Here is a 25969-nt window from a genome sequence, read left to right on the forward strand (position 1 = left end):
AGATGAGGGAATATGGCTTTCGGAGATGCTGAGAGCCAAGCCGACTTCCGACTGCTCAGTGCTGGCTGCAAAGAGGAAGAAGGATGCTCACATCGCTTCGAAGAAGACACTTTTTCTCTTCAGGGTTCCGGGATAGTTTGAACAGCTCGATGGCTGCATGATGGGCGCCAAGGCTGCAACAAATCTGACGGTAGCTGGGGTCTCTGGGGTGATCGGCTAGTAGCCTGCATTATCATATCAGTTTTATCTAACTGATGTACAGCCTGCCGTGAACATTTTCTCAAAACCACCGACTGCCCGCCTCAAAGACATTGCTCCCGCACAGCCATGGTACCTTGGCAGCTTGGAAAGTGAACGGAGAAATGTACCACCTGAGGTGTTTGTTCTATCATGAGCCGCTGTTCCATTCAGGTCTACAGAATGGTACGTGATGTCAATTTTTATATATACGAGCGAGACCTGTTTAATCGGTGACTCGATTCTCATACGGTCGAACTTACTCCTTATGAAAGAACCACGAAAGTCGAATCGTAACTATATTGGCATTGATGGTCGTTTTTGATGATCTATATTGGAAGGAAACGAGAGTCAGCTATGAATGTATAAGAGATTACAAATCAGAGGAATCGACGTTTTTGACTGATTCGGAATCGCCAATCAACGACGCCGAGAAGAACTTCGCAATTAGACCAGTATCCGCTGCTTATGAGAGAACTTGCACAGCTGGCAACAAATTTCGCGGAACAGAATGCACGGAACTTTGATCCGATACTCTTCGGGACTTCATCCTATGGGAACACCGAGCAATTCGTGTGGTTGCTGTACTATCGGAAGGGTAAATTTTCAAAAGTTGCATGTGGGATTGGCACGAAGACAGCACAGCAAGATTAATGAGATAATCCTTGATACTATCTTGTCTTCTCTCACTTCCCCATTCACCAATTCCAGTGATTCGGACATCTATATCTATTTGATTTGGCCCAGAGAGTCATACCTGCTCTCCTTCACATAAATTTCTCGTGGCATCCCCGACACCGTTCGGTTGCGATAAGTTCCTCAGAGTTTGTTGCAAACCTGGATTTTTAGTTCTAGGATTGTTGAGGTCTGTTGAATTTGATGAAGGCCACATCAAATTTTGATTGATTCAAATTTGCTTCCGACTTGAAAGCATCGTTGAGAAGTTCAGCCAACTTCCTTCCTTCCATAGTACCCGATATGAGACCTCATACTATTTGAGGCTTTGCGCGAAAATCACAAGTCATTGCATCTGCACTGCAAAGGCTTTGTCAAGGAGTGATTACATGGAAAATCGGCTCTGGCCTGTTGTTCCAGAACATCAATGCATCAAGACCTGTGGTTAATTGCATCAGTTCGACTCGCAAGCTCGAGACTGATGCATGTTAGCCTTGTGAAGCTCGTATGTAGCAAGTGAGTGATAGAGAGATTATACCCAGGTCTCAACAACCAACAATGCTACCAAGAAATAACTCTGTTCTGTAGGAGGCTCATCAGGTCATAGGACCGCTAGTGGGTGCATGAGATTACCGGCGGCAGCGTAATGACCTCATTTGTGCCTGATCAGGGCTACGCACTTCAACATTGCTTCAACAAAAATTTGTATTTCTTTGTTTAGATTGCTGAGTAGTGTGGTTTGCGAAGATAATGGTTCTATTTGCTTCAAGGGAACTGGTAAGATAGCGTAGTTGGTGTCAGAGCCGAGATCCGCTCGCGTAGCCGCGGCTTCGGTCCGAAGTCGCCGAGTCCGAAATCTGTGCTTATGAAGATAGATCGTATTCGATCAAAATTGATGGAGACCCCGAGCAGTGATTCAGAATATACCTGTTCATACACATATCCTTTCAATACTAGACAGACTGAGGTGTTAGTTGAGGCGATGTCATATAAAGGACCCATTGGATAGGATTCACTATCCACTAAATTGCATGGATTCCAGCCTTCCACTATCCAAGCATTCCAAAAGTACAGCTGCAGTGGTATTCATGTCGGTGGTGCTACAATCGGTCAGTGCAGGATCGGTGCAATACACAGCTGTCTATTCCATCCTCTTTTACATTCTTTTTGTGCATCCACATATCTCTCCTTCCATGGTACTGGTCCAGCTCCAGGCCATTATAGACGATGCTACTGCACTCTTCCATGAACACCATGATTTGTTAGCTATGTCGGAAAAGACATTGAGAGAGTAAGTATGTGCTGTCTCTCTGGTTATATTCATCTTAAATTGTTTGTAGATTACGAGCTGAGACATACACACTTGCTGCAGGGCATCTCGATGCCTACCGACACATGTCAGCTACCAACATTGGCTCTTGGATCATGTATGCATCTCAAGTAAAGGATACCTGGAAGAAGGCTTGCCAGTACCATAAAAGGGCCACAGACTTGAAGGCAATAATAGAGGTGTGTAATGAGAAATGCATGTTGCCGTCGCCTCTCATGTTCAGCAGATTAAATTACTGGAAGTGGCAGAAGTCAAGGAGAAGGCTGCACTTGAAGACCTAGCACATACTAGCAGTATCATTGTCTGATAGTTGATGAGTAGTTCAATTCGTGAGCCTCATAAACTGTGAACAGTCACCATCTTTTAGGTCACAAAAAAATACCAGAGTTCCTTTCGTAGTTTGACATACTTTTCACATATTGCATTTTCCTTTATCTGATTTATCTGTTCTCAGATACCTACATCTTACTTCATATAGGATTGTATCCGAGGCCTGCTGCCTCTCGTTACATTTGCATTGAATATACGTGTTTGCACACCAATGAACAGCTTAGTGAGTATCCAACGCTAGTAATACTTACAATGTCATCCTCATCCTTTGGCGAGAAAAAAGACTTGTTGTCACCTTTTCCCTCTCCTCCGATCAGCGATCGGGTGTTATCTATCAGCAGCGGGTGGAAGGGAGCACCGATGACATCGCAATCAGAAGGGAACCTATGGGTGCTTGCAGGTTCACACCCTAGAAAACAATGTCAGCATTATTTGATAGCGCCAGAGGGTACCATTATCATCATCATTGACCTCATAAGTGCCCACCGGGAAGGCAGGGATGGAGCATTTGAGTTATCATGCATGTGCCGCCGCAAACTGCGCCTTGCTGAAACCGATCCTCCGGCCCATAATTGACTGTAAACAACCATGATGAGTTATCATCATGAGCATGCTGTCAGGATACACTATGAGTTTCAGAATGAAAGCCACCATCTGCCGTTATGGCACTTTCCCCTCATACTCCTCGACCTGATGATGTTGGATGATCTCCCTCTTGTTTCCTCATCCTGTGACATACCTCTTTTGTTGACCCAATCCTTAATGCCTCAAGATTGCATATGTGCACATTTTACCACACCGTTTTGTAACATCGTCAAGTACTGAGGCATGATCATCCCTACATGGAACGGCGCAAGTATCAAGTAAGGAGGGGTCTCAGGTTTCTGTTAGAGACTGATTACACAAACAAGATCAAACAACTAAGCGTGACTCACACTTCGGTCAGGTGCTTTATGTTGTCTGCAGGTTTGCGTGCAGGGAGCTATTGCTTAGTTGAGCGAGAGTGAGTTCAGACTAAGATATCGGGTGAATAAACTTTAGTTCGAGACTGAGGTTTAAGACCTGCAGTCGAGCTACTTAAATACAGTTTGGGTCGTGCTAAATATACTACAAGAGTCTGCAACGGTGCGATGAACACACTGAACCCTCATGGTATAATGCGATCAAGTCCGGAAAGTTAGCATAGCAGGATTATGAGAGAGCCGATAAGATATGATAAAGCGCGAAATCGTAATATTACCCCCCTGTTAAGGCAGTCGTCCCGACTGCAGGTTGACTTGTCTTGGGAAGATAGGCCCCCACAAGAGATGGTGCATTTGGTTTTATCAGGTATTCTTGTATTGCCTGTACCAAGGGATGGTCGACTTCGGATTCGGTTACCGACTCTGTTTCTGACCATACATCGGATTCACCATCGTTCTCCCACCATGCTGAGGGTGGTCGAGTGATGAATGAGACTTGTTCGAAGTCTTCAATTGCCTCCCTGGCATTGTCCAGCTCTCGTTCGTCTACCCAGGAGTTTTCTTCTCGGGGATATCCTTTCCACTTGATCAAGTACTCGGTTTTGGTGTGTCGTTTACGACCTCGTCCTACTGTGCACTCCCTTCGGTCTACTATTTCTTCCACTTCATACTGTTCCTGTCTGTCCACAAGGTCCGGTGGTGGAGCTATAGGCTGTTTCTGGATTGGGAACTCTGGCGGATGATAAGGGGTGAGAAGGTTTTCGTTGAAGCAGTCATGGATCTTCCATGAGAGAGGAAGGCGTAGTTTGTATGCGGAGGCACCATGTTTGGATATTACTTCAAACGGACCGACTCGTTTGTCTCCCAGCTTCTTCATGGGTCGAGGAAGATGCAGATTGGTGGAATCTAACCATACTTTGTCTCCTGGTTGGTATTCCACCGCTGGTCGTTGATGCTTATCGTATTGCCTTTTCATGGTTTCTGCCGCTTTCTCTAGTGCTTTGGTGGTTTGTTCGTGTACCTTCTGTATGTCTGCCATGAATTCCCTGGCCGCTGGATTCGTTCCTTCCTTTATTGTGAGTGGGGCGAGATGGGGTTTTTGCCCGTAGTTGACTTCAAAGGGTGAGTACCCGGTGGTGGAGTGCTTCCAATTGTTGTGTTGGAAGGCCGCGAGTGGTAGCCATTCGCTCCAGTCGTTTTGCCGATGATTGATAAAGATGCAAAGGTACTTTTCGATCTCTTGGTTGGCCCTCTCCGTTTGTCCATCGGTCTGAGGGTGATAGGCCATGGATGGGTTCCCTTGTATGTGAAGCATCTCGTATAGTTCCTTCATGAATTTGGACATGAACTGGGGTCCTCGGTCTGATATGACCTTTTGAGGCATTCCGTGTTTCGCCCATACATGATCGCGGAGAATCTTGGCCCATCTGGCGGATGTGAGTTCCGTGGAGCAGGGTATTGGTATGACTTCTTTGGAGAATCGGTCTACGATCATGAGGATAGTGTTGTACCCGTTTGAGTCGGGTAGTTCGCCTATCATGTCGACGGTGATGTGTTCCCAGGGTCTCGTTGGTACGGCATGTGGGTGTAAAGGTGCTCGCCTCTGCTGGGTGCTTGTTTTAGTGCGCTGGCAGGCTTCACACCCTTTTACGTATCTTTCTATGTCGTTTTTGAGTTTGGGCCACCAATATTCTCGTTGTACAAGTTCCTTGGTTTTTTCGATGCCCGGATGACCGGCAGTGATATGGTCATGATGGATGGCTATGAGCTCTCCTCGTAGCTTCGCGTCCCTGGGTACATATAGCCATCCATCGTAATACATTAACCCATCCTTTTGGGTTATGCCTCTCAGATGATGAAGGGATGCTTCGATCCCTTTGTCCCATTTGGTTACATCTCGTAGTGTCGTTCTGACTCGCTTGTGTACTTCCTCTTCTGTCAGCATTATCAGGGCTCGGAAATGCTCCGGTTTGAGTAGGGTCATCTCTCTATTGTCTTCCCCTCCTTGATCATGATCTGCCCGTCGAGATAATAGGTCGGCCTTTCTATTAGTGGTGCCGGGCTTATGGTGAAGGGTGAAGTGATATTCCGCCAGCTCTGTTACCCACCGTGCTTGTCGGCGGTTGAGTTTTTGAGGCTTGTGGAAATATTGAAGATTTTGATGGTCCGTCCATATTTCGAAGTCTTGGTATGCTCCCATGAGATAATGCCTCCAGTCCTCTAGTGCTAGCATAATTGCGAGGAGCTCTTTGTCGTAGATTTCGTAGATTCGTTCCGTTACCGTCAAGGCTTTGGATAGGAAAGCTACTGGTCTCCACCTTCCTTCCTGCTCTTGTGATAGCACTGCTCCTATGGCTCCTTCACTTGCATCCGCTTCTATGCGATACCTTCCCGTACGGGTTGGTATCGCCAGTACTACTTCTTCGGCTATCTTTCTTTTGATTTCTCGGAATGCATCCTCTTGAGCCGTTCCCCATGTCCATTCTGTTTTTCCCGTCAGCTGCGTTAACGGTCGTACATGTTTGCTATAATCCCGGATGAACCTTCTATAGAAGTTGGTGAAGCCCAAAAAGGATTGGAGTTCTCGCTTCTTGGTGGGCTGAGGCCATTCCGTGATTCCCCTGACTTTTACAGGGTCCATGCGGGTTGATCCTTGGCTAATGATCACTCCGAGGTACTCGGTTTCTAATACCTCGAATTCACATTTTTCCACTTTTAGAAACAGGTTGTTGGACCGGAGAATGGTTAAGACTTCTCGTACCATGGCACGATGCTTGTCCTCGTCTTTGGTGCAGATCAGGATGTCGTCTAGGTATATGGTGACATCTCCTCTGGTGATCTGTTCCTTGAACAAGTCATTCATCATCCATTGAAAGGTGGCGGGCGAGTTGGTGAGTCTGAAGAACATTACCATGGGTTCGAAGAGTCCATGGTTTGTTCGGAAAGCTGCTTTCCACTCGTCCCCATCTTTTATGCGTACATTGTTGTAGCCCCATCTGACGTCAAGTTTGGTGAAGTACTTGGCGTCTTTGAGTTGGTCCATAAGTTCTCCAATCAGGGGAAGCGGGTATCGATTTTTGATGGTTATCTCGTTTAACTTTCGGTAGTCTTGTACCGGTCGCAGTTTGCCGTCCTTCTTTTTGACGAAGAAGAAGGGTGATGCCATGGGAGATTTGGAGGGTCGAATCCTTCCTGACTCTAGATTTTCGTCCAGAAATTTATCTAGTTCCTCCTGTTCAGCGGGATTAAGGGGATACACCTTGCAGTCCAGGCTTGCACTGGCATTTGGGATGAGTTTGATTGCATGGTCCCATGGTTTGCAAGGTGGTAGCTCGTCAAAGTTTTCTTTTGCGAATACGTCCTGGAATTCCCGGTATGGTTCCGGTACTATCTCCTCAAACGTCTTCGCCTGCTTTTCTTGATTTGCTTTGGCGGCTAACTCGTTTGCCTTGCTTCCCATGGCTCGGATGTGAAATGCTTCTTCAAAATCGATGACCAGGATGGTATCCCCTTCTTCCACCTCTGTCCCCCAGTGTTGTTCCGGATCTTCGTCAGGGAGAAGGAATGGTATCTTTCGACATGCACATCGGGCTAAAGTTATGGCTCCCGTTTTCCAATCTATGATTGGGTTATGTCGCTTAAGCCAATCATGCCCCAGGAATAGGGGTACGTTTCCCAGGTCCACGACGGCTAAGTCGATTTTTTCGTGATGGTCCCCAATCGTCATTCGGAGCTCTACTACTTCTGTGATGTCTCCTCCTTTGTTCCTGCTACCGTCGGCATTGTACACAGCCTGTGCTTTTGGTAGCTTGATCGTATTGAGTTGGTGTTCTTGTACAAATGCCTGATTTATGCAGCTCCCTGTACACCCACTGTCGACCAGAGCGTCGACCGCTTTGACTTGAGAGGTGTCTAGGGTTTCTAGTTGGACGCGGATGGTGACACTCCTTCCCTTTCCTCCTCGTATGTACTGGGGCAGGACTCGTAAGTTTTCCATGTTTTGTAGGCACTGTTCCTGTTGTCGATACGTCTCTTTTGAAGAGCCGATGAGATCTAGGACTAGATCTTCATCTACTTCTATGAGTTGTCTGGGGTGTACCCACATGCGAAGGGTAGCGAGTCTTCCTTCCATGGTCTTTTCTTGTCTCATCTTCCTTCTTACCCATTCGGCACTGTGCGGTTTGAGCCACCCTTTGTCCCACTTGTCATTATAATATTCTTCTTCCAGTTCCATGACTTCATAATCCTCTGGGTACTCCTCGGTGTGTATCACTGGGTCTTCCCCTTTTGGTGGCGTGTTGAGGCTTTGTCGGTAACTATAGTCATCTTCCTCATCGGGTACTTCTTCGAGTGAAACGGTCTTTTTATTACAAATGGAAGAATCACATAATGGTCCCACCGACCCACCCACCGGGGAACACGAGCCCCCGGTGCCATTATGTGTTAGCGTGGAGGGGGGAAGACGTACCGTGATGCGCTGTGGAGGGATGGGGTCCCCATTCATCTGGACTGTTCTTTGCGGGGCAGCGGTTTTGTTGTTGGGGATTCGCGTTCCCTCTTGCGGCTCCGTTCCACGATGAGGGCAGCCGGTCACTCATGGCTGGCACGTACATTCCGCCCCTGAGTGGGGTTCTTCACTGCTCGCCTTGGGCTCGGCCGCTCTTCCTCTGTTTCCCACGCCATCATCTGCCCCCAACGGAGTGAGGTTGATCCCGAGTGTCCCGCTGCCTTGCGCAACGTTAGTCGCTTGTGCTTTCGCACCGGTGGCCAAGGATCTTGGATGGGGTTCTTCTTCGAGCATGGTGGTAATCCCCTGTACACCGTTTCTTTTATGCGACTTGGTAATTTCATTTTGTGAATGCGTGAAACTGTTATCATTGCCTCGAGATACTACATGCGGTACATTAGTCCGACCTGCGGGTTGTGATGACGCACCATGAAATGAAATTGAGTCCTTAGCCGACGCGCATTTGTCGCTTACGCCGCCGGCTCATCTTTTACTTCCTCGATTTTCGACGTGGATGCTTCGGCTTCTTCATCCTTCAATACTTGTTGATACATTGTGCGGACCTCTGCTCAGGAGAACTTGGGTTGGTGTTTGACGAGCCAAGTGCTTTCGTCCTTGGGGCACTTGTTGTCTTGCTTCCTGTGCCCCTTGTGACCACAGCGGAAGCATCGCCCTTCTTTGCGAAGGCAATCTATCTCCATTGGTTGCCCTTGGCCCCCGTATGTGGTTCCCGTGCCAGTCTTTTTGTCTGCCTGGGAATGCCCGGAACTTCCAGCTTTTCCCGTTCCCTTGCCTTGCTGTCCCTGCATGTTCTGACTTCTTCCTGCATCCTCTGCTAGTCCGACCCAGTAGTTGTAGTCCATCTGTTCTACCCAGAACTTCCATTCTGCATACGTGCGTGGCAACGTGGTGCCGGTGGCATGTATGGCGGTCTTGACATTCTTCCAAATGGCCGGTTTGAGAATTTTGATCATGTATTCCTCATTGTGACGTTTTCCGGATTCCTTTGCTAGATGTTCGAAGTCCCGGAAGAACTCCTTGGCAGACTTGTACGTGTTTTGCTGTAGGCATTTGAACTCCTGTAGCTTGAGTTCTACCTCCACGTCCGTTCGGAACTGATCTTCTACCTGTTGTCAAAACGCTTGCCAGGTTGGATATCTCAGGTATCCGCACGTGTCGTCATAGTAATCGTCCCTTGCGTGATTCCACCAGTGCAGTGCCTTTCCCACAAACCGGAAGGTGCAGAACACCACCCAGTTTGGGTTTTGTCCATAGGCATTCATGGTGAACTGTTGGGGGAACACATTGAAGTAGTCTTCGCATTGGTTTAGAAACCGGTCCACGTCGCTTGATTCTCCTTTGAACTTCTCGGGAGGTTCCGCTAGTTGCGGTTTTACCTGTCCCCATGGGTTCGTGTTTGCCACCCCGACTATGAATGGAGGGGGCATGTTTGGGGGTTGTACTGGGTCGGCAGGAATGGGAATTGCCGCGGGTCATGGTAACGATCGTAGTGCAGGGTTATGATGCGGGGATAATGGTCCTTGCGGCACAGGTGCGGGGGCCGCAGGATTTACTGGTGCCGCTGCTGCTGCACCCGCGCTCCCTGGGGTTCCTGCTGCCGTGAAGAATCTACTAGGGTCGACGTACCCTGTTCGTTTGAGAATGGATAAGTGGCTTAGGTCCACTGTTTCTCCACTTGAGGTTTCTGATGGTACGGGTACTGCGTATTGTTCTCCGGGGTCTGTGTAATCGTCCGGGTGTACCTGGTTCCATAGGATATTGGTGTGGAAAATGGTTTCCCGGTATAGCACTTGTCCACCGATCTGATTATTTCTGTTGTTCTGGAAGTATCTGCCTTGCGGGGATCCGTTCCATGAAAGTTCTCATGGCAGTTTCTTCTCTATCCAATGAAGCATTTCCAAATATGTCATATTTTCCAGCTCGGCCTCAGTAGGGTCCCGAGCTAGATCCTTCCACAAACTCTGGGATAACGTCCTCGTCTCCGTACTCTCCTGCCCGGTGTAACCGCTCCAAATCGAAGGTGGCCCTGTTCCAGGGTTCTCGTAAATTTCTCCTTCTTCTAAGTCTGATTGGTCAGATTCGCTCGAAAGGCTCGTTGCTTCCTGTAATGATTCGGTTCCAGTTTCAGATGATTTGGGCCCACTCATTGACCCTGAGAATGACCTGATCGAAGTCTGGCCTTTGGGGTCTATCCCAGACCCAGGGAGCGATGAATGGTATGGGGGCTGCGAGGGGATGTTCTGGGGTGAGGGGATAGATGGCATAGGGGACAACGGAGGAGGGGGGTTCGATTCCTTCGTACATGAGCCACACGTCGGCTTAGTCCTGTACTTGTCGGCATACACTGCAGCTGGCGTCGGCATTGTATGTGGGCTCGCATTGGTCGAGCTCGGTAGTGGCTTCCCTGGCCCTATCGTTGACGATGACTGGGGTGTTTGGGCATGTGATGAGGTTAAGGTAACTTCCTTCATCGTCTGAGGAGTCGTCTTGGGCATAGTAGTTGCCCCAGGTCTCTCCTCTTGAGTCCAGCCTTGGAGGGGACCAGCGGTTGTGTGGGCCTGGGAGCTCGTTGTCGCTACTGTCCTCTTCTGTATCGCTGCTTTCCTCATCTGAACTGCTTCCAGTTCCATCTTCAGCCGTTCCTCCTTCTCCCAAATGATATCTAAGCCCTCTTTGATAGAGGCGCTGTCCGTCTGAATCATATCCAGGGTTGGCGGCTGAATTTTCGGTTGAAGTGGGGGAAGGGGCGTTCCAGGGGTCTGTTCCTTCGCTTTCCCCTTCGGTTTCCTCTTCGGTAATGGGAGAGAGAATATGCTGATCCACCCCGGTTTCATAGAGTCCTCGCTCTTCTTCTTCTTCAACGACTGGGCCTCTTTGTGCGGGCCATCCTTCCACCTCGGGCTCATTGGACCCTCCTGAGTCGGAGTCTTCTTCTGTGATCCACTCGTCGTTGTGGATAAAGATGAAGTGGATAATGGGTTCAGGTCTGTCGTCGATGTAGTCGGGAGGGGGTGTGTTCAGTCGTCTAGCCTCCTGGTTGGGGGCTTCGATGGGGATAGTTTCTTTGGAGACTGGCTCCTGGTTTCGTCGGTGTTCGTATCCATATAGGAATGCGAGGTAGGCTATGGCAATAAAGCCTTGTAGTCCGAAGAGGTCGGTGAGGTATTGTTCAACGGGGTTCATTCGTTACTGTTCGTCAACGTGGTTGTTGATGAGGAGTAAGAAAGTCTTGAACTAATTGTTAGCGACCGATTACACAAACAAGATCAAACAACTAAGCGTGACTCGCACTTCGGTCAGGCGCTTTATGTTGTCCACAGGTTTGCGTGCAGGGAGCTATTGCTTAGTTGAGCGAGAGTGAGTTCAGACTAAGATATCGGGTGAATAAACTTTAGTTCGAGACTGAGGTTTAAGACCTGCAGTCGAGCTACTTAAATACAGTTTGGGTCGTGCTAAATATACTACAAGAGTCTGCAACGGTGCGATGAACACACTGAACCCTCATGGTATAATGCGATCAAGTCCGGAAAGTTAGCATAGCAGGATTACGAGAGAGCCGATAAGATATGATAAAGCGCGAAATTGTAATAGTTTCATGATTGCTATGGCCTTGCAGATGGGCTCATCGTACCATGTCAACCATTACGAGGGCAATGACGAAGAAGAATATATTTAGAAAACAATGGGAAGGATTCCTGCAGAGATGACTCCCAGTCGCATAGCAATTCCATTGGGGATGCTTACAAGTCTTCATTGACTAGGATGGGCTTTCGAATGCCTGTGTGGGTGTATATTGCAGTGGCCGACCCCTTCCCTACCTTTGCTACGTTTAAGCCATGCAGGTTTACTCTAACGAGACCTGCACCTAACGTTGCGTCATGAGGAGAAATGTCGAGAGGAAGGGGGAAATGAATAAGAGAGACTGTCATGGTGGTCACGGTGGGCGTGTTCGATCATTGATGAGATGGGGCCCTGTGCACGGAACTTGGAGAAGGTGATGCTTGGATCGGACTCAGTCCCACAGAAGAACATTAATCCTAGCAAAGGATGCATGGAATCCTTCGACTCACATCCCACATTCCTGTCATTTCGAGCGCTCCTCAACGAAGTCATCTTGAAATGGCAGTAGATGCCTGCAATTTTTGGGTCCTTGACGATGCGACACGGATTTTGCAAGGTTGAGGGCTTGAGGTAGCAATAATATTAAAGCCATTTGCATTGATAGTGGTTGTGGGGGGGGTCTGTAAGGCCATGGATTGCAGGATCAACAGGCTGGAGGCTGGCCCGAGCAGTGGAAAGGTAGGCCCCATTACATCTGGCTCTCTCCCACTAAATCCTTCTGGTCAACTTCTGGAGTTCGATAGTCAGAGAAGTATACAAACTACAACAAGACACCTGGGATTTGGATCTGTATATGATTAATGCCGATGAAGCAGATGAAGCATCATGAGATAAGCACTCGTTGGCATTTTATAAAGCGATTATCGGCTGAAGGGTATATTTGGCGGAATCACCAGGCGGATTAGGTCTGCTGGTATCGTTGCTGTTTTGAAAGGCCGGTCCTCTTGTAGAGAGCCGAATCCAAATACAAAAGGTAAAAAATAAGGTTGTGTTTGAGAGACTGGCTGAAATGATGCTTGACGTATTCCGTGCTTGCCATTGGTTGTCATGGATAGCGGTAGCTACTACAGCGAACCATTAGACAGCTTCACCTTAAGATGATAAATACAGCCTACCTTGAATTCTGAACTCATCGCTACTCATTGAGGAAATCTGGTCGGCCTGCTGAGAGGGGAAAGCAAGGATGAAAACTACCCGGAGTGATTTGAAAAGCCAGTGTCTGGGCAATTTGAGGATATCAGTAAGGAAGAGACTATCCCATGGTAGGACAATGATACGGGGATAAGTCTCACGGGACAACCTTATATATTTCCTGGTGACTGACAAAATGAAAGAAGGGACCCATGCGGATCTACAATTCGACCAACCATACCACGTGACCACACGCTGCCTCCTTGTTTCCAGTTGTTTCCTTCCTTCACCATTTATGACATGCTCCTGTGCTGCTTATTGCTAAGAGTGATTTCCATCGCTCGCATGTCGTATCTAATTCATGGATAAATGTATGTATGCTCCTGGCCCTTTTTTCCCGATCCATCCTCGATTGACAACAGCTAGTGACACTTCATGGGCTAGTGCGATTTCTTTTTGCCTTTTTGCCATCAACCTTCCCTTGTTTTGGCAGCAATGGACTCAGGCCGGCTGATTTTGGTTGCCTCCTCTTTCAGCCGTGTCTGCATCCCTCAGTCATCATTACCTTGTCAATGTGACCCTGGCAAGACAACCGAGCTGGAAAAAAGCCTACTGCTGAAGATGTAGTAGGAATTGCTGCATGGGCACAGTATTTATAGTTGGGGCATTGAAAATTTTGTGTCTTTTTCACTCTGTTTCTCGTTCATCGTGCTCACGGAAAAATAAATGTCAGTTAGGATTCACGTTCTCCTTTGCCCAATGGCAGCCAGCTCCAGAGTAAAATGATTATGTGTTGATCATGCGGAGCCCATACAAAAAATACGAGAACAATATGGAAACATGCCATGCCATTGAGCACGATGTACTGGAAGGACACTGCTCGACATGTCAAGGCTTTTTTTCCTCTTTGTTATACGTGGTCTCTTGTTCTTTAAATGGCATACATTGGGTGAGAAGATTAGTGCTCAAACTGATGAACAACTGTAAGTACTTATCTGTCTTCTTCATGTTCATCATGTTCATTTTTTATTTTCTAGTGCTGCATTGCACGTTTGTCCTTTCACGCACGACAGAACTGGATGACATGTAACTGTTAATATAACCCAATATGCGCTTCGACATGGAATCCCAGGATCCTATCACACCTTCACCGAGTGCGCCCCAGAACATTTGCGGAATGTCATACTAGGTGGAGCATTTTTCGGTTTATGCTATTCTATACTCCATATACAGTCCTGCCATTGCCAAGGAAGAACATGCCTTAGGAGCAGATAGAGCCTGTAGGGGCCTGGGGGTGGTCAGTGTTCTGTGAATCCTTATCTGTTTTCTCGCCTTCATCGAACTAATTTTTCTTGGTACCTTTGCTATCCTGGGTAGCCATCTTTTACGGCAGCCGATGGTTTTCTTGAGGCTGGCGTATGTGGCACGTGTACAAGTGTCTTTTGGTTCAGCGATGTTGCTTCCATTTGTATGCCATACAGCGCCAGTTTCAGTGGTACTCTTTCTTTCGATGTGGACTTTACGCAGGTATAATGAACAAGGGACATGAATTTGACCTGAGGGAGAGCCTTTAGGTTCGAGCGGTGGCCATGACGATGGGAGCATAGGCGAGAGCGGACCAAGGTGGATTCGGGCCAGAGCACATGACGGCTTAGGGCAGGTAGACGTGTAGTTTTTCAACCCGTTTTCATAGCTAGGCGTTTCCCTATCGATCCATTCCATCTATCGCGCTCTGCAAGGGGTTCTGACGAGATATACCAGGAACAGTTCTCGTCTAGTACCATGGAGCTACTGTGTCACCCATCTATGGCCTCACTACATTGTCATCGTGGAAAGGATCTCTTGTGCTCGCCAAACGTCCGCTTCCAGGGTGTATTCAGTGGATTTTGGACCATAGAAACTGGCCATGGTGTCTGAATTTCGTACTATGGGGATGGTAGTCTTTATCCGTCTCCCCCTGAAATCATGCTCGTATCTTGGCATGTGCTATGTTGCCGTTGTGACTTCCACCAACAATCATCGTCCTTACTCTTGTTGAAGTCCTATGTGAAGTCTTACAACGCAGCGATGAGCGATGTAAACAAAATTCTTCTTGTGCTGCTCTTCTGACCAGAACAAGGGCAGTTGTGGATATGAGTGGAAGAAGAGCTACTTGTTACACCCAAATTATTGGGTATGTATCATTTTATCGCGCTGAATGCACGTGTTTGATGAGAAGCACAGTCGCAGGTGGGTCTCTTGATGGGTAGAAAAGATTTCAGGGTGTACGCTAGCTGCCAGGGAGCTGATCGCACTGAATCTTATTTCTTAGGCTGGTTTGGTTACAGGAGACCCTTGTACCTAAAGGATGGGTGCATTGTTATTGACTTTTTCTATTACCAGCATCTGACAACTGAACTTAGGCTTCGGTACGATATAGAGCTTTTATTATCCTCATCACTATCCAAATACTCACTCGGCCATGCCCTCATCGCCACTATTTTATCTGTATGCGATATATTTATAGGTTTGTCAAACAGTTTGATAATTTTAATAGTATATTTCATTCTTTGCCAGAAATGACAGAGTACTGCAAAAACCATCAAACAGTAAAGCGCCTGCAGAGCTGTTATGGACCTTATCATGGACAGGGTGAACAGCCCAAAAGCATTGATGAACCCAATCGTCCAGAGTTCAGCTGGCCCGTCAAGTCCGACTTCGTATATCAGGGGTGCCATTCATCATGGACTATTATCCGAGGACCATTTCATTGACACTATCTCCTCATATTCAGGCCCTATCCACACCGCTGCAGAGCCTATTTCCTCTACAGAGTAGATCTTCTTCCCAGACCAAAATTTGACGATGCCCAGAGAATGAGCAACCTGAACGTTAGTTTTGTCCAAGTGATAATGAATCTTCCTGGTAACAGCCGGAGGAGCAATGGTGGGTTCAGATGAACATTATACTCATATCCCAGCACTTCAGCTAGCTTGTACCCTCGGAGTTTTACACAAGGCACTGCCTTATCCTCATCAGCCAGACTGTAGTCCACTCCTAGGAATGGGTTGCGGCCTGTAAGAAAGGTTAGCAATATGTACACATGTCACTCAGATATTCACCTGGCAGCAAAAGTAGCTTTATTTTGACCATCTTTCTCAAGCTATCTGGGCCCATCCTGACAGGATCAAGCTGTAGCAACTCAATGGCCAAGGTAATGGCCAAAGCTGTTTGTTACCCTGGAGCGCTCACCAAAGGTGTGTGAGAGCAACTAGCCTGACTTTGTTCTCTGAAGCGATGCCCAATGATCCTGAGTAACAGCATTCACGATCCTCACTCTCAGTGCAAGCTTCTTCAAGCAGTGCCATAGTCTTAAAATGTTCATTCTGACCTGTAGACCCACCCATGAGCCGAACCCCGCTGCGAATAGATGAGTATCACAAAGTTTCCGAAAAGATCCTAGCAACGAATGATGGGTTTTGTCTGCGACACCAGTCGACATCAGTAAGCATCCCGGTCGTAGACTCCATGATTTCGAGTGCTGGATGAAGCGACGGTGCTCTGTATACCAATAACAGCTGTTTACCGCTTCTTCTGTGCCATGAAGCTTTCCATTGGTCGAGCTCACGACTTCGTATTTCATCTACGGCATCAGAAACATCGAGTTGGTACCGAGATGCTGTGGTCCAGGTATAATGGCTAAGATGAATCCGTATCTAACTAGATGAACTGCTTCTCACCCATAGAAATCATGGCCGAACATGCTTGCCGATCCTAGTATTATCAAGGGGCAGAATAAGAGTCAAGCTGATGTATAGTTGTACTTTCTGCGTTGTTTTCTTTGTGCAGAGAAATGCTTTAACAGATGGACGTTAGTTGTTGAATTTCAATTGGGAGATGGGCCGACGGCCACAGGCTGTCTGGAGTCCGGACCGAGTATCGAGTCTACCAACGTGCTCCAATTGGAATCAGGCAACGGGGAGAAGACTGGAGATAATCAACAAACACTGGATTTGATTCGTTCCGACTTAACATCGAAATATGTATTTGGTGGACTCTTCCAAGCGGTAAGCACATCCATTACGTGAGTTCATGATACTGCACAACAGCATCTGCACTGATGTATATCTTTTGTGAATCGCTGGTCATCTATAATTCAATTAAAAATCCGCTTTAATATAACTTTGGTATTGGAGTTGTATGCTCGTGTCCTACCTTTCATTTATAGCACTTCCGGAAACTTGATACCGGAAAATTGAAACTTGATATCGTCCGCCATTAGAATACTTCTGCGACTTTTGAAGGTATTTTGATGATGTTTCCATTGGATCGTGTACAAGGCCCGAGTGAGACGATTTATTCCCATGCTTTGATTTAAAAAATGTACGAATAATTATAATCAAAATAGGCACGTACATGTTTTTTTAATTTTATTTGGGAGGAGTGGAAAGGAGCAGCGAGCTGAGCTTGCCCCCAAATTCCACATTGGGTTCCACCCACTGGTACATGAAATTTTGTATCATCCTGAAGAGATAATTCTTTGTTTTAATTCAGATACTCTTCATGGTCTCACACGTCATCACAAAAATCTCACGATTCGCCCATAGCAACGGCTGTAAGGAGGAGTCAAAAGGTAAATGCTGTATGTTGATGATAATAACTATGGGACAGGATGTTTCTTTGCCACCTTTTGAGCTGTGCCCATTGGCTCCAATCCAAGAAGGTGAGGGAAAATGTAAATCACAAAAAATGATATTTCAGTGACCTGTATAATGGTGCAAGACATTTCCTCCCTCTCATTGTCCGAGTGCGCTAACCAGAAAAGACCAATGTTACTGCCATCCATTATTTTATCATTCGCTCCTCCAGGAACGGTGCTCTACACGTTGATCCTCATTTTCCTTCCCTGCTATTTTCTGGTGTACCCTCTACTACCACCCATTAAACCCAGCACGGTGCTTGAAACACTCAAGCAGTCCCTCAAGGACACAACCCACCTGTACACTTCCCACATCCATGTGATGAACGATCCTGCCACTTTTCGTATTGCCATAGAGGAGTAAGTACGGTCATCTGTGATCAAATGTTGGCCCACGCTGATAAACATTTAATAGAATCGAACTTTCCACAGCCGGTCTAACCAGAATTTACCTCGATGCATGCCAGAGACTCTCCTTGACGGATCATCATTCTTGGAGTCACTACCTGTCAGATGCAAAGCATGTCTTGTTAAAGGCGCATGAGTACCAGCGAGAAATCGACTGTTTAAAGAAAAGGCTTGAGGTAATGATTTATTCATCCTTGTCACGAATCATCCTCTGACATTCCCTTTTGAAGATGAAAATAATTAAAGAGGAAGAAAGAAAAATCCAACACTCCATCCTGCAGCAGAGAGCTACTCGTGACTGGGATGATGACAATGACCCATTCAACCACCGCTTGTGGTATCACCCGTGCATTGTTTAAAGATCTGTAATTTGTCATGGGTTGTCTGTCTGAATTGACAATGTATCAGTGCCTTAGCCCCAACACTTAAACATGTACCATACCTGCCTCTCGCATATGCTCCTTGATTCTGTATTTCTTTCTCTCTCTACTTGGCCTCTGCTGTTGTATAGTGTTTACCGCTTCTCCAATTATAACGCATCTTTCTTTGCACGCTGCACCACCCTACGCATGTCAGTATCATAAGGTGATGACAAACTGAGGCTTTGTCCAATGTGTCAGTGTATTATCATCGACGTCAGCCTAAGCTGTACTTCATTAGACGATAATAATCTAAAAATGAGGAAAATCTCACTCCCCAACGTCTATGTTCCATGGGGACCGGATCTCGAAATCTATAAGTCCCATTCAATGAAGCACATTAAGTGCATCTGATAAGCAAGACTTCGATGCAGACGTTCTTCTAATCTCCCTAATCTCCCTGAACCAGTTATTACTTGTATGTTATAGAAGCTTGGTGGGTCTTTAGATAGCATTATTGCAGGCGATGGCTGTAAACATGTGCATAAGATGACACTAAAAATTGGCGCATAACTCACTCAGCTGGTGCATATCTATTTCTGGCTTCCATGGCATTGCACGAATACATGGATGAATTAAGCCTTGAAATTAGTAGCGCAGATTTCTGAGACGGTGGATATTGTACTTGGGTATGCTTGCACTGAGATTGCATCGAGAATACACTGACAATGAACACCATAGAAGCCAAAATTCGAGACTAACGGTGACAAAGATAAGGTCCTACGCTTCTTGACCCCGTGCGTCGAGCCTCTTATGATGTCTGAATTGTACCTGCTGGAGGACGTTCAGTGGTGATAACAGATTAGAAGGCACCAAAATGCATGTGCCGAGTCAAGTGAGTGTCCACAAGTGCCCGCCGGCACCGGCGCAGGATAGCCAGACCGTTGTGATATCCGCACGCATATGAACATGCAGAAGGTCAGAATCAATAATTAATGTTGCTGAATATGTGCTATTCCACATCGACCATCCTTCTGGTTAAGGACAAGAAAGTTTGTTCATGCCATACCAACGACCAACGCCTGTAATAGTACACTGAGGTCTTGCCCGGCCTTTGGGACATATATGTTGTCCGTACCAAGCTGGTACCATCACAGTAATTCAAGGTTGCTCCTGGCTTCATCCTGGGAATAATTTGACTATATCTTTCTCATTCAAATCCTTCCTGCAGCTACAGGTCACCATACCAGACCTCAGTTCACGCCACCATTGTCACGATTCTAGTGCTTGCCCGAAGACTCCAGTGTCTGATCACAATGTCCTTGTAATAGTCGACATTAACTCTGGGATCAAGAACCGCATGCCTATGAATTCTGATAAATCTAATAGAGAAAATGAAGTAAAGTAAACGACTTACTTATCCCAAACATGCATATGGATTCTAGAAAGGCATACCGGCCAAGGAAGCTCCTGGCAATGGACACACCGCCAACAGAACTCGTCAGGCTGGATGCTATTCGAGGGACACAACTCCACAGTTTCGAAAGGGATGATCTCGAAATCTTCTGGATAAGTCACGCTGTCTCCAAATGAGATATGCATGCTCATATGTGGAATCTAACGAAGAAGAAAGTTAGAAATGCACCCATCCAAAGCAGAGTACTTACAAATGAGCGCCATCCATACATAGTGTTAGCAACCGATTACACAAACAAGATCAAACAACTAGGCGTGACTCGCACTTTGGTCAGGCGCCTTATGTTGCTCACAGGTTTATGTGCAGGGAGCTATCGCTTAGTTGAGCAAGAGTGAGTTCTGGCTAAGTTATCGGGTGAATAAACTTTAGTTCGAGACTGAGGTTTAAGACCTGCAGTCGAGCTACTTAAATACAGTTTGGGTCATGCTAAATATACTACAAGAGTCTGCAACGGTGCAGTAAACGTACTGAACCCTCATGGTAGGATGCGATCAAGTCCGGAAAGTTAGCATAGCGAGATTATGAGAGAGCCGATAAGATAAGATATAGCGTGAAATCGTAATATTACCCCCCTGTTAAGGCAGTCGTCCCGACTGCGATATCATTGGGTTTAGGCAGATGAGCTCCTATCAGGGATGGTGCATTTGGTTTTATCAGGTAGTCTTGTATTGCCTGTACCAAGGGGTGATCGACTTTGGATTCGGTTACCGACTCTGTTTCTGACCAGGAATCGGTTTCATCTTTGTCTTCCCACCAGTCTGCGGGTGGTTGAGTTATGAACGAGACTTGTTCAAAGTCTTCGATCGCCTCCCTTGCATTGTCCAACTCTTGTTCGTCTACCCAAGAGTTTTCTTCCCTGGGGTATCCCTTCCACTTGATGAGATACTCCGTTCTGGTGCGTCGTCGTCGTCCTCTTCCTACAGTTCATTCCCTTCGGTCTACGATTTCTTCCACTTCATATTGCTCTTGTCCGTCCACAAGGTCCGGTGGTGGAGCCAAGGGTTGTATTTGGATTGGGAACTCCGGCGGGTAGTAGGGCATGAGAAGGCTTTCATTGAAACGGTCATGTATTTTCCACGAAGGGGGGAGGCATAATTTGTACGCTGAAGCGCCGTGTTTGGATAATATTTCAAATGGTCCGACTCGTTTGTCTCCCAGTTTTTTCATTGGTCGAGGGAGATGCAAATTGGTGGAGTCCAACCACACCTTGTCTCCTGGTTGGTATTCCACTGCTGGTCGTTGATGTTTGTCATACTGTCGTTTCATGGTTTCAGCCGCTTTTTCTAAGGCTTTGGCAGTCTGTTCATGTACTTTTTGTATGTCGGCCACAAAGTCCCTAGCTGCTGGATTTGTTCCTTCTTTTATCATGAGCGGCACGAGATGAGGTTTTTGCCCATGATTGATTTCAAAAGGAGAGTACCCTGTGGCAGAGTGCTTCCGATTGTTGTGTTGGAAGGCCACAAGTGGTAGCCATTCACTCCAGTCATTTTGTCGATGATTGATGAAGATCCGGAGATACTTTTCGATCTCTTGATTTGCCCTCTCCGTTTGCCCATCAGTCTGCGGGTGATATGCCATAGATGGGTTCCCTTGTATGTGGAGCATTTTGTACAGTTCTTTCATGAATTTGGACACGAACTGGGGTCCTCTATCGGATATCACTTTTTGTGGCATCCCGTGTTTTGCCCATACATGATCTCTGAGGATTTTGGCCCACCCTGCCGAGGTTAGCTTAGTGGAGCATGGGACTGGAATTACTTCTTTAGAGAAACGATCCATGATCATCAGGATGGCGTTGTATCTGTTGGAGTCTGGCAGTTCCCCTATCATGTCGACCGTGATATGCTCCCATGGTCGGGATGGTACTACGTGAGGATGCAGGGGTGCTCTCTTTCTTTGAGTGCTTGTCTTGGTGTGTTGACAAGCTTTGCATCCCTTCACGTATCGCTCCACGTCCTGTTTGAGTTTCGGCCACCAGTATTCTCTTTGAACAAGCTCCTTGGTCTTTTCGATCCCCGGGTGTCCAGCTGTAATGTGATCGTGGTGTATGGCAATCAGTTCTCCCCGCAACTTGGCGTCTTGAGGGATGTACAGTCGCCCGTCATAATACATTAACCCGTCCTTTTGGGTTATGCCTTTTGGATGGTGAGTGGATGCTTTGATCCCCTTGTCCCATCTAGTGGTGTCCCTAAGCGCCATTCAGATGCGCTTGTGAATTTCCTCCTCTCCTGGCATGATTAATGCTCGGAACATTTCTGGTTTTAGCATTATCACCTCTTGATTATCTTCCCCTTCTTGGTCATGGTCCGCTCTTCTGGACAACAGGTCTGCCTTTTTGTTGGCCATGCCGGGTTTGTGATGTAGGGTGAACTGGTACTCGGCAAGTTCCGTTACCCATCTGGCTTGGCGGCGATTGAGTTTTTGCAGTTTTCGGAAATACTGGAGATTTTGGTGGTCTGTCCAGATTTCGAAATCTTGATATGCTCCCATGAGATAATGCCTCCAGTCTTCTAGGGCCAACATAATGGCTAGGAGCTCCTTGTCGTAGATCTCGTAGTTCCGCTCCGTAACTGTCAAGGCCTTGGACAGGAACGCCACTGGTCTCCATTTTCCTTCTTGTTCCTGTGATAGTACCACCCCTATCGCTCCTTCACTTGCGTCTGCTTCTACGCGGTACTTTCCCGTTCGCATTGGTATGGCTAATACCACTTCTTCCGCTAACTTCTTCTTGATTTCTTGAAATGCGTTTTCTTGCGCGGGCCCCCATGTCCACTCGGTTTTTCTGGTGAGTTGGGTTAGGGGTCGCACGTGTTTGCTATAATCTTGGATGAATCTTTGGTAAAAGTTGGTGAACCCTAGGAACGATTGCAGCTCTCGTTTCTTGGTCGGTTTGGGCCATTCTGTGATTCCTTTGACTTTTACGGGATCCATACGAATTGATCCTTGACTGATGATTACTCCGAGGTATTCGGTCTCTAATACCTCGAATTCGCATTTTTCGGCTTTGAGGAAAAGGTTGTTGGTGCAGAGAATGGTTAACACCTCCCGTACCACATCGCGATGCTTATCCTTGTCCTTGGTGCAGATCAGGATATCGTCCAAGTATACGGTAACGTCTCCTCGTGCGATCTGCTCTTTGAACAAGTCGTTCATCATCCACTGAAAGGTGGCTGGCGAGTTGGTGAGTCCGAAGAACATCACCATTGGTTCGAATAACCCTCGATTGGTTCTGAAGGCGGCCTTCCACTCATCTCCTCCTTTGATGCGCACATTATTGTATCCCCACCTCATGTCTAGCTTCGTGAAGTATTTGGCGTCCTTGAGTTGATCCATCAGTTCTCCGATAAGAGGAAGGGGGTATCGGTTTTTGATGGTCATTTCATTCAACTTTCGGTAATCTTGCACGGGGCGAAGTTTCCCGTCTTTCTTCTTGACAAAGAAGAATGGCGAGGCCATGGGAGATTTAGAAGGTTGAATTCTTCCGGACTCTAAATTCTCGTCCAGGAATTTATCCAACTCCTCTTGTTCGATAGGGTTTAGGGGATACACTTTACAGTCTAGGCTAGCGTTGGCATTTGGAACGAGTTTGATAGCATGGTCCCATGGTTTACGCGGAGGTAGCTCATCGAAATTCTCCTTGGCAAATACGTCCTTGAAGTCCCGGTATGGTTTCAGTACAATTTCTTCAAACGTCTTCGCTTCCTTGCTTTCGTTAGCCTTGGCAGCCAATTCGTTGGCCTTACTCCCCATGGCTCGTATGTGAAGGGCTTCTTCAAAGTCTATCACGAGTATCGTGTCTCCCTCTTCCACTTCAGTTCCCCAGGCTTGTTCGGGGTCTTCGTCAGATAACAGAAAGGGTATTTTGTGGCATGTGCATCGGGCCAGGGTTACTGCTCCTGTCTGCCAGTCGATGATGGGATTGTGGCGCTTGAGCCAGTCGTGTCCTAGGAATAGTGGTATGTTTCCTAGGTCTACGACGGCTAGATCAATTTTCTCATGATGATCTCCAATGGTCATGCGCAATTCCACTATCTCTGTGATGTCCCCTCCTTTATTCCTACTGCCATTGGCATTGTACACCGCCTGTGCTTTGGGTAATTTTACTGTGTTCATTTGGTGTTCCTGTACGAATGCTCAGTTTATGCAGCTGCCGGTGCAACCGCTGTCGACTAGGGCATCGACTGCCCATACTTGGCTCATATCCAAGGTTTCGAGTTGTACACGGATATTGACGCTCCTTCCTTTCCCTCCTCGAATGTACTGAGGGGGAACCCGTAGATTTTCCATATTCTGCAGACACTGCTCCCGTTGTTGATAACTTTCTTTTGAGGATCCGATAAGATCTAGCACGAGATCCTCGTCCACCTCTATCAGCCTTCGGGGATGTACCCACATTCGGAGGGTAGCGAGCCTTCCGTCCATAGTCTTTTCCTGCCTCATCTTTCTTCTTACCCACTCAGTGCTGTGTGGCTTGAGCCATCCTCAGTCCCATTTGTCGTTATAGTATTCCTCCTCGAGTTCGACCACTTCGTAATCCTCCGGGTACTCCTTGGTATGTACTACCGGGTCTTCCCCTTTTGGTTGTTTCTTGAGGCTTTGTTGATAACTGTAATCATCTTCCTCATCGGGTACTTCTTCGAGTGAAATAGATTTTTTATTCGTAATAGGAGATGCACATAATGGTCCCACCGACCCGCCCACCGGGGAACACAAGCCCCCGGTGCCATTATGTGTTAGCAATGAAGGGGGTAAACTTACCGTAATGGGCTGTAAAGGGATGGGGTCCCCAGTCGTCTGGACTGTTCTTTTCGGGGCAGCAGTTTTCTTGCTGGGGATTCGCGTTCCCTCTTGCAGCTCCGTTCCACGATGGGGGCAGCTGGTCACTCGTGGCTGGCGCATACATTCCGCCCCCAAGTGGGGTTCTTCACTGCTCACCTTGGGCTTGGCCACTCTTCCTCTGTTCCCTGCGCCGTCATCTGCCCCCGACGGAGTGAGGTTGATCCCGAGTATCCCGCCGCCTTGCGCAGCGTTAGCCGCTTGTGCTTTCGCACCGGTGGCCAAGGATCTTGTATGGGGTTCTTCTTCGAGCATGGTGGTAATCCCCTGTACACCGTTCTTTTTATGCGACTGAGTAATTTCATTTTGTGAATGCATGAAGGTTTGATCATTGCCTCGAGATACTACATGCGGTATATTAGTCCGACCTGCGGGTTTCTGTGACGCACCACTAAATGAAATTAAGTCCTTAGCCGACGCGCGTTTGTCGCTTATGCCGCCGGCTCGTCTTTTACCTCCTCGATCTTCGATGTAGAGGCTTCCTGTTCTTCTTCCTTTACTACCTGTTGATACATGGTGCGGATCTGGGCTCAAGAGAACTTGGGTTGGTGCTTGACCAGCCACATACTTTCGTCTTTGGGGCACTTGTTGTCTTGTTTCCAATGTCCCTTGTGACCGCAGCGGAAGCATCGTCCTTCTTTCCGCAGTCGATCTATTTCCATCGGTTGCCCCTGACCTCCATACGTGGTTCCTGTTCCTGTCTTCCTGTCACCTTGGGAAGTTCCCGAGTTCCCCGTCTTCCCTTTGTTCAGCGTCCCTGGTGTTCCGGGAGTTCTGCCCGCGTCTTCTGCTAGTCCCACTCGGTAATTGTAGTCCATCTGTTCTACCCTGAACTTCCACTCCACGTATGTTCGTGGTAATGCGGTCCCAGTGGCGTGTATCGCTGTTTTGACGTTCTTTCGAATGGCCGGTTTGAGTATTTCAATCATGTATTCCTCGTTGTGACGTTTTCTGGACTCCTTCGCCAAGCGTTCGAAGTCTCAGAAGAACTCCTTTGCTGATTTGTAGGTGTTTTGTCGGATGCGTTTGAACTCCTGTAGTTTGAGTTCTACTTCCGCGTCTGTCCGGAATTGGTCTTCCATGATTTGCCGGAACATCTGCCAGGCCGGATATCGCAGGTATCCACACGTTTCGTCATAGTAATCGTCCCTGGCATGATTCCACCAGTGTAATGCTTTGTCCGCGAGTCAGAATGTGCAGAACACCACCCGGTTAGGGCTTTGTCCATGCGCATTCATCGTGAACTGCTGCGGGAATACATTAAAGTAGTCCTCGCACTGATTGAGGAATCACTCCACGTCGTTGGACTCCCCCTTGAACTTCTCGGGGGGTTCCACTAGTTGCGGTTTCACCTGTCCCCATGGGTTTGTGTTTGCCACTCCGACTATGAATGGTGG

General features: G+C 47.3%; 1 protein-coding gene across 1 annotated transcript; it reads left to right on the forward strand.

The window, feature by feature from the left end:
* Positions 1 to 15275: 15275 nt before the first annotated feature.
* On the forward strand, positions 15276 to 18259 carry EV420DRAFT_1485577 (uncharacterized protein; the record flags this gene model as incomplete). The annotated part of the gene is given in 16 exon segments (XM_060470244.1): positions 15276 to 15301; positions 15321 to 15349; positions 15371 to 15524; positions 15588 to 15684; positions 15726 to 15739; positions 15855 to 15879; positions 15957 to 16050; positions 16191 to 16297; positions 16540 to 16605; positions 16643 to 16664; positions 16709 to 16877; positions 17202 to 17295; positions 17348 to 17426; positions 17663 to 17852; positions 17908 to 18076; positions 18131 to 18259. 16 exon segments carry the CDS (start codon positions 15276 to 15278, stop codon positions 18257 to 18259), a joined length of 1464 nt encoding a protein of 487 aa, XP_060324006.1.
* Between the last annotated feature and the right edge of the window lie 7710 nt (positions 18260 to 25969).

The sequence above is a fragment of the Desarmillaria tabescens genome (assembly GCF_030435595.1).
Source record: "Desarmillaria tabescens strain CCBAS 213 chromosome Unknown EV420scaffold_69, whole genome shotgun sequence".
Lineage (NCBI taxonomy): Eukaryota > Fungi > Basidiomycota > Agaricomycetes > Agaricales > Physalacriaceae > Desarmillaria > Desarmillaria tabescens.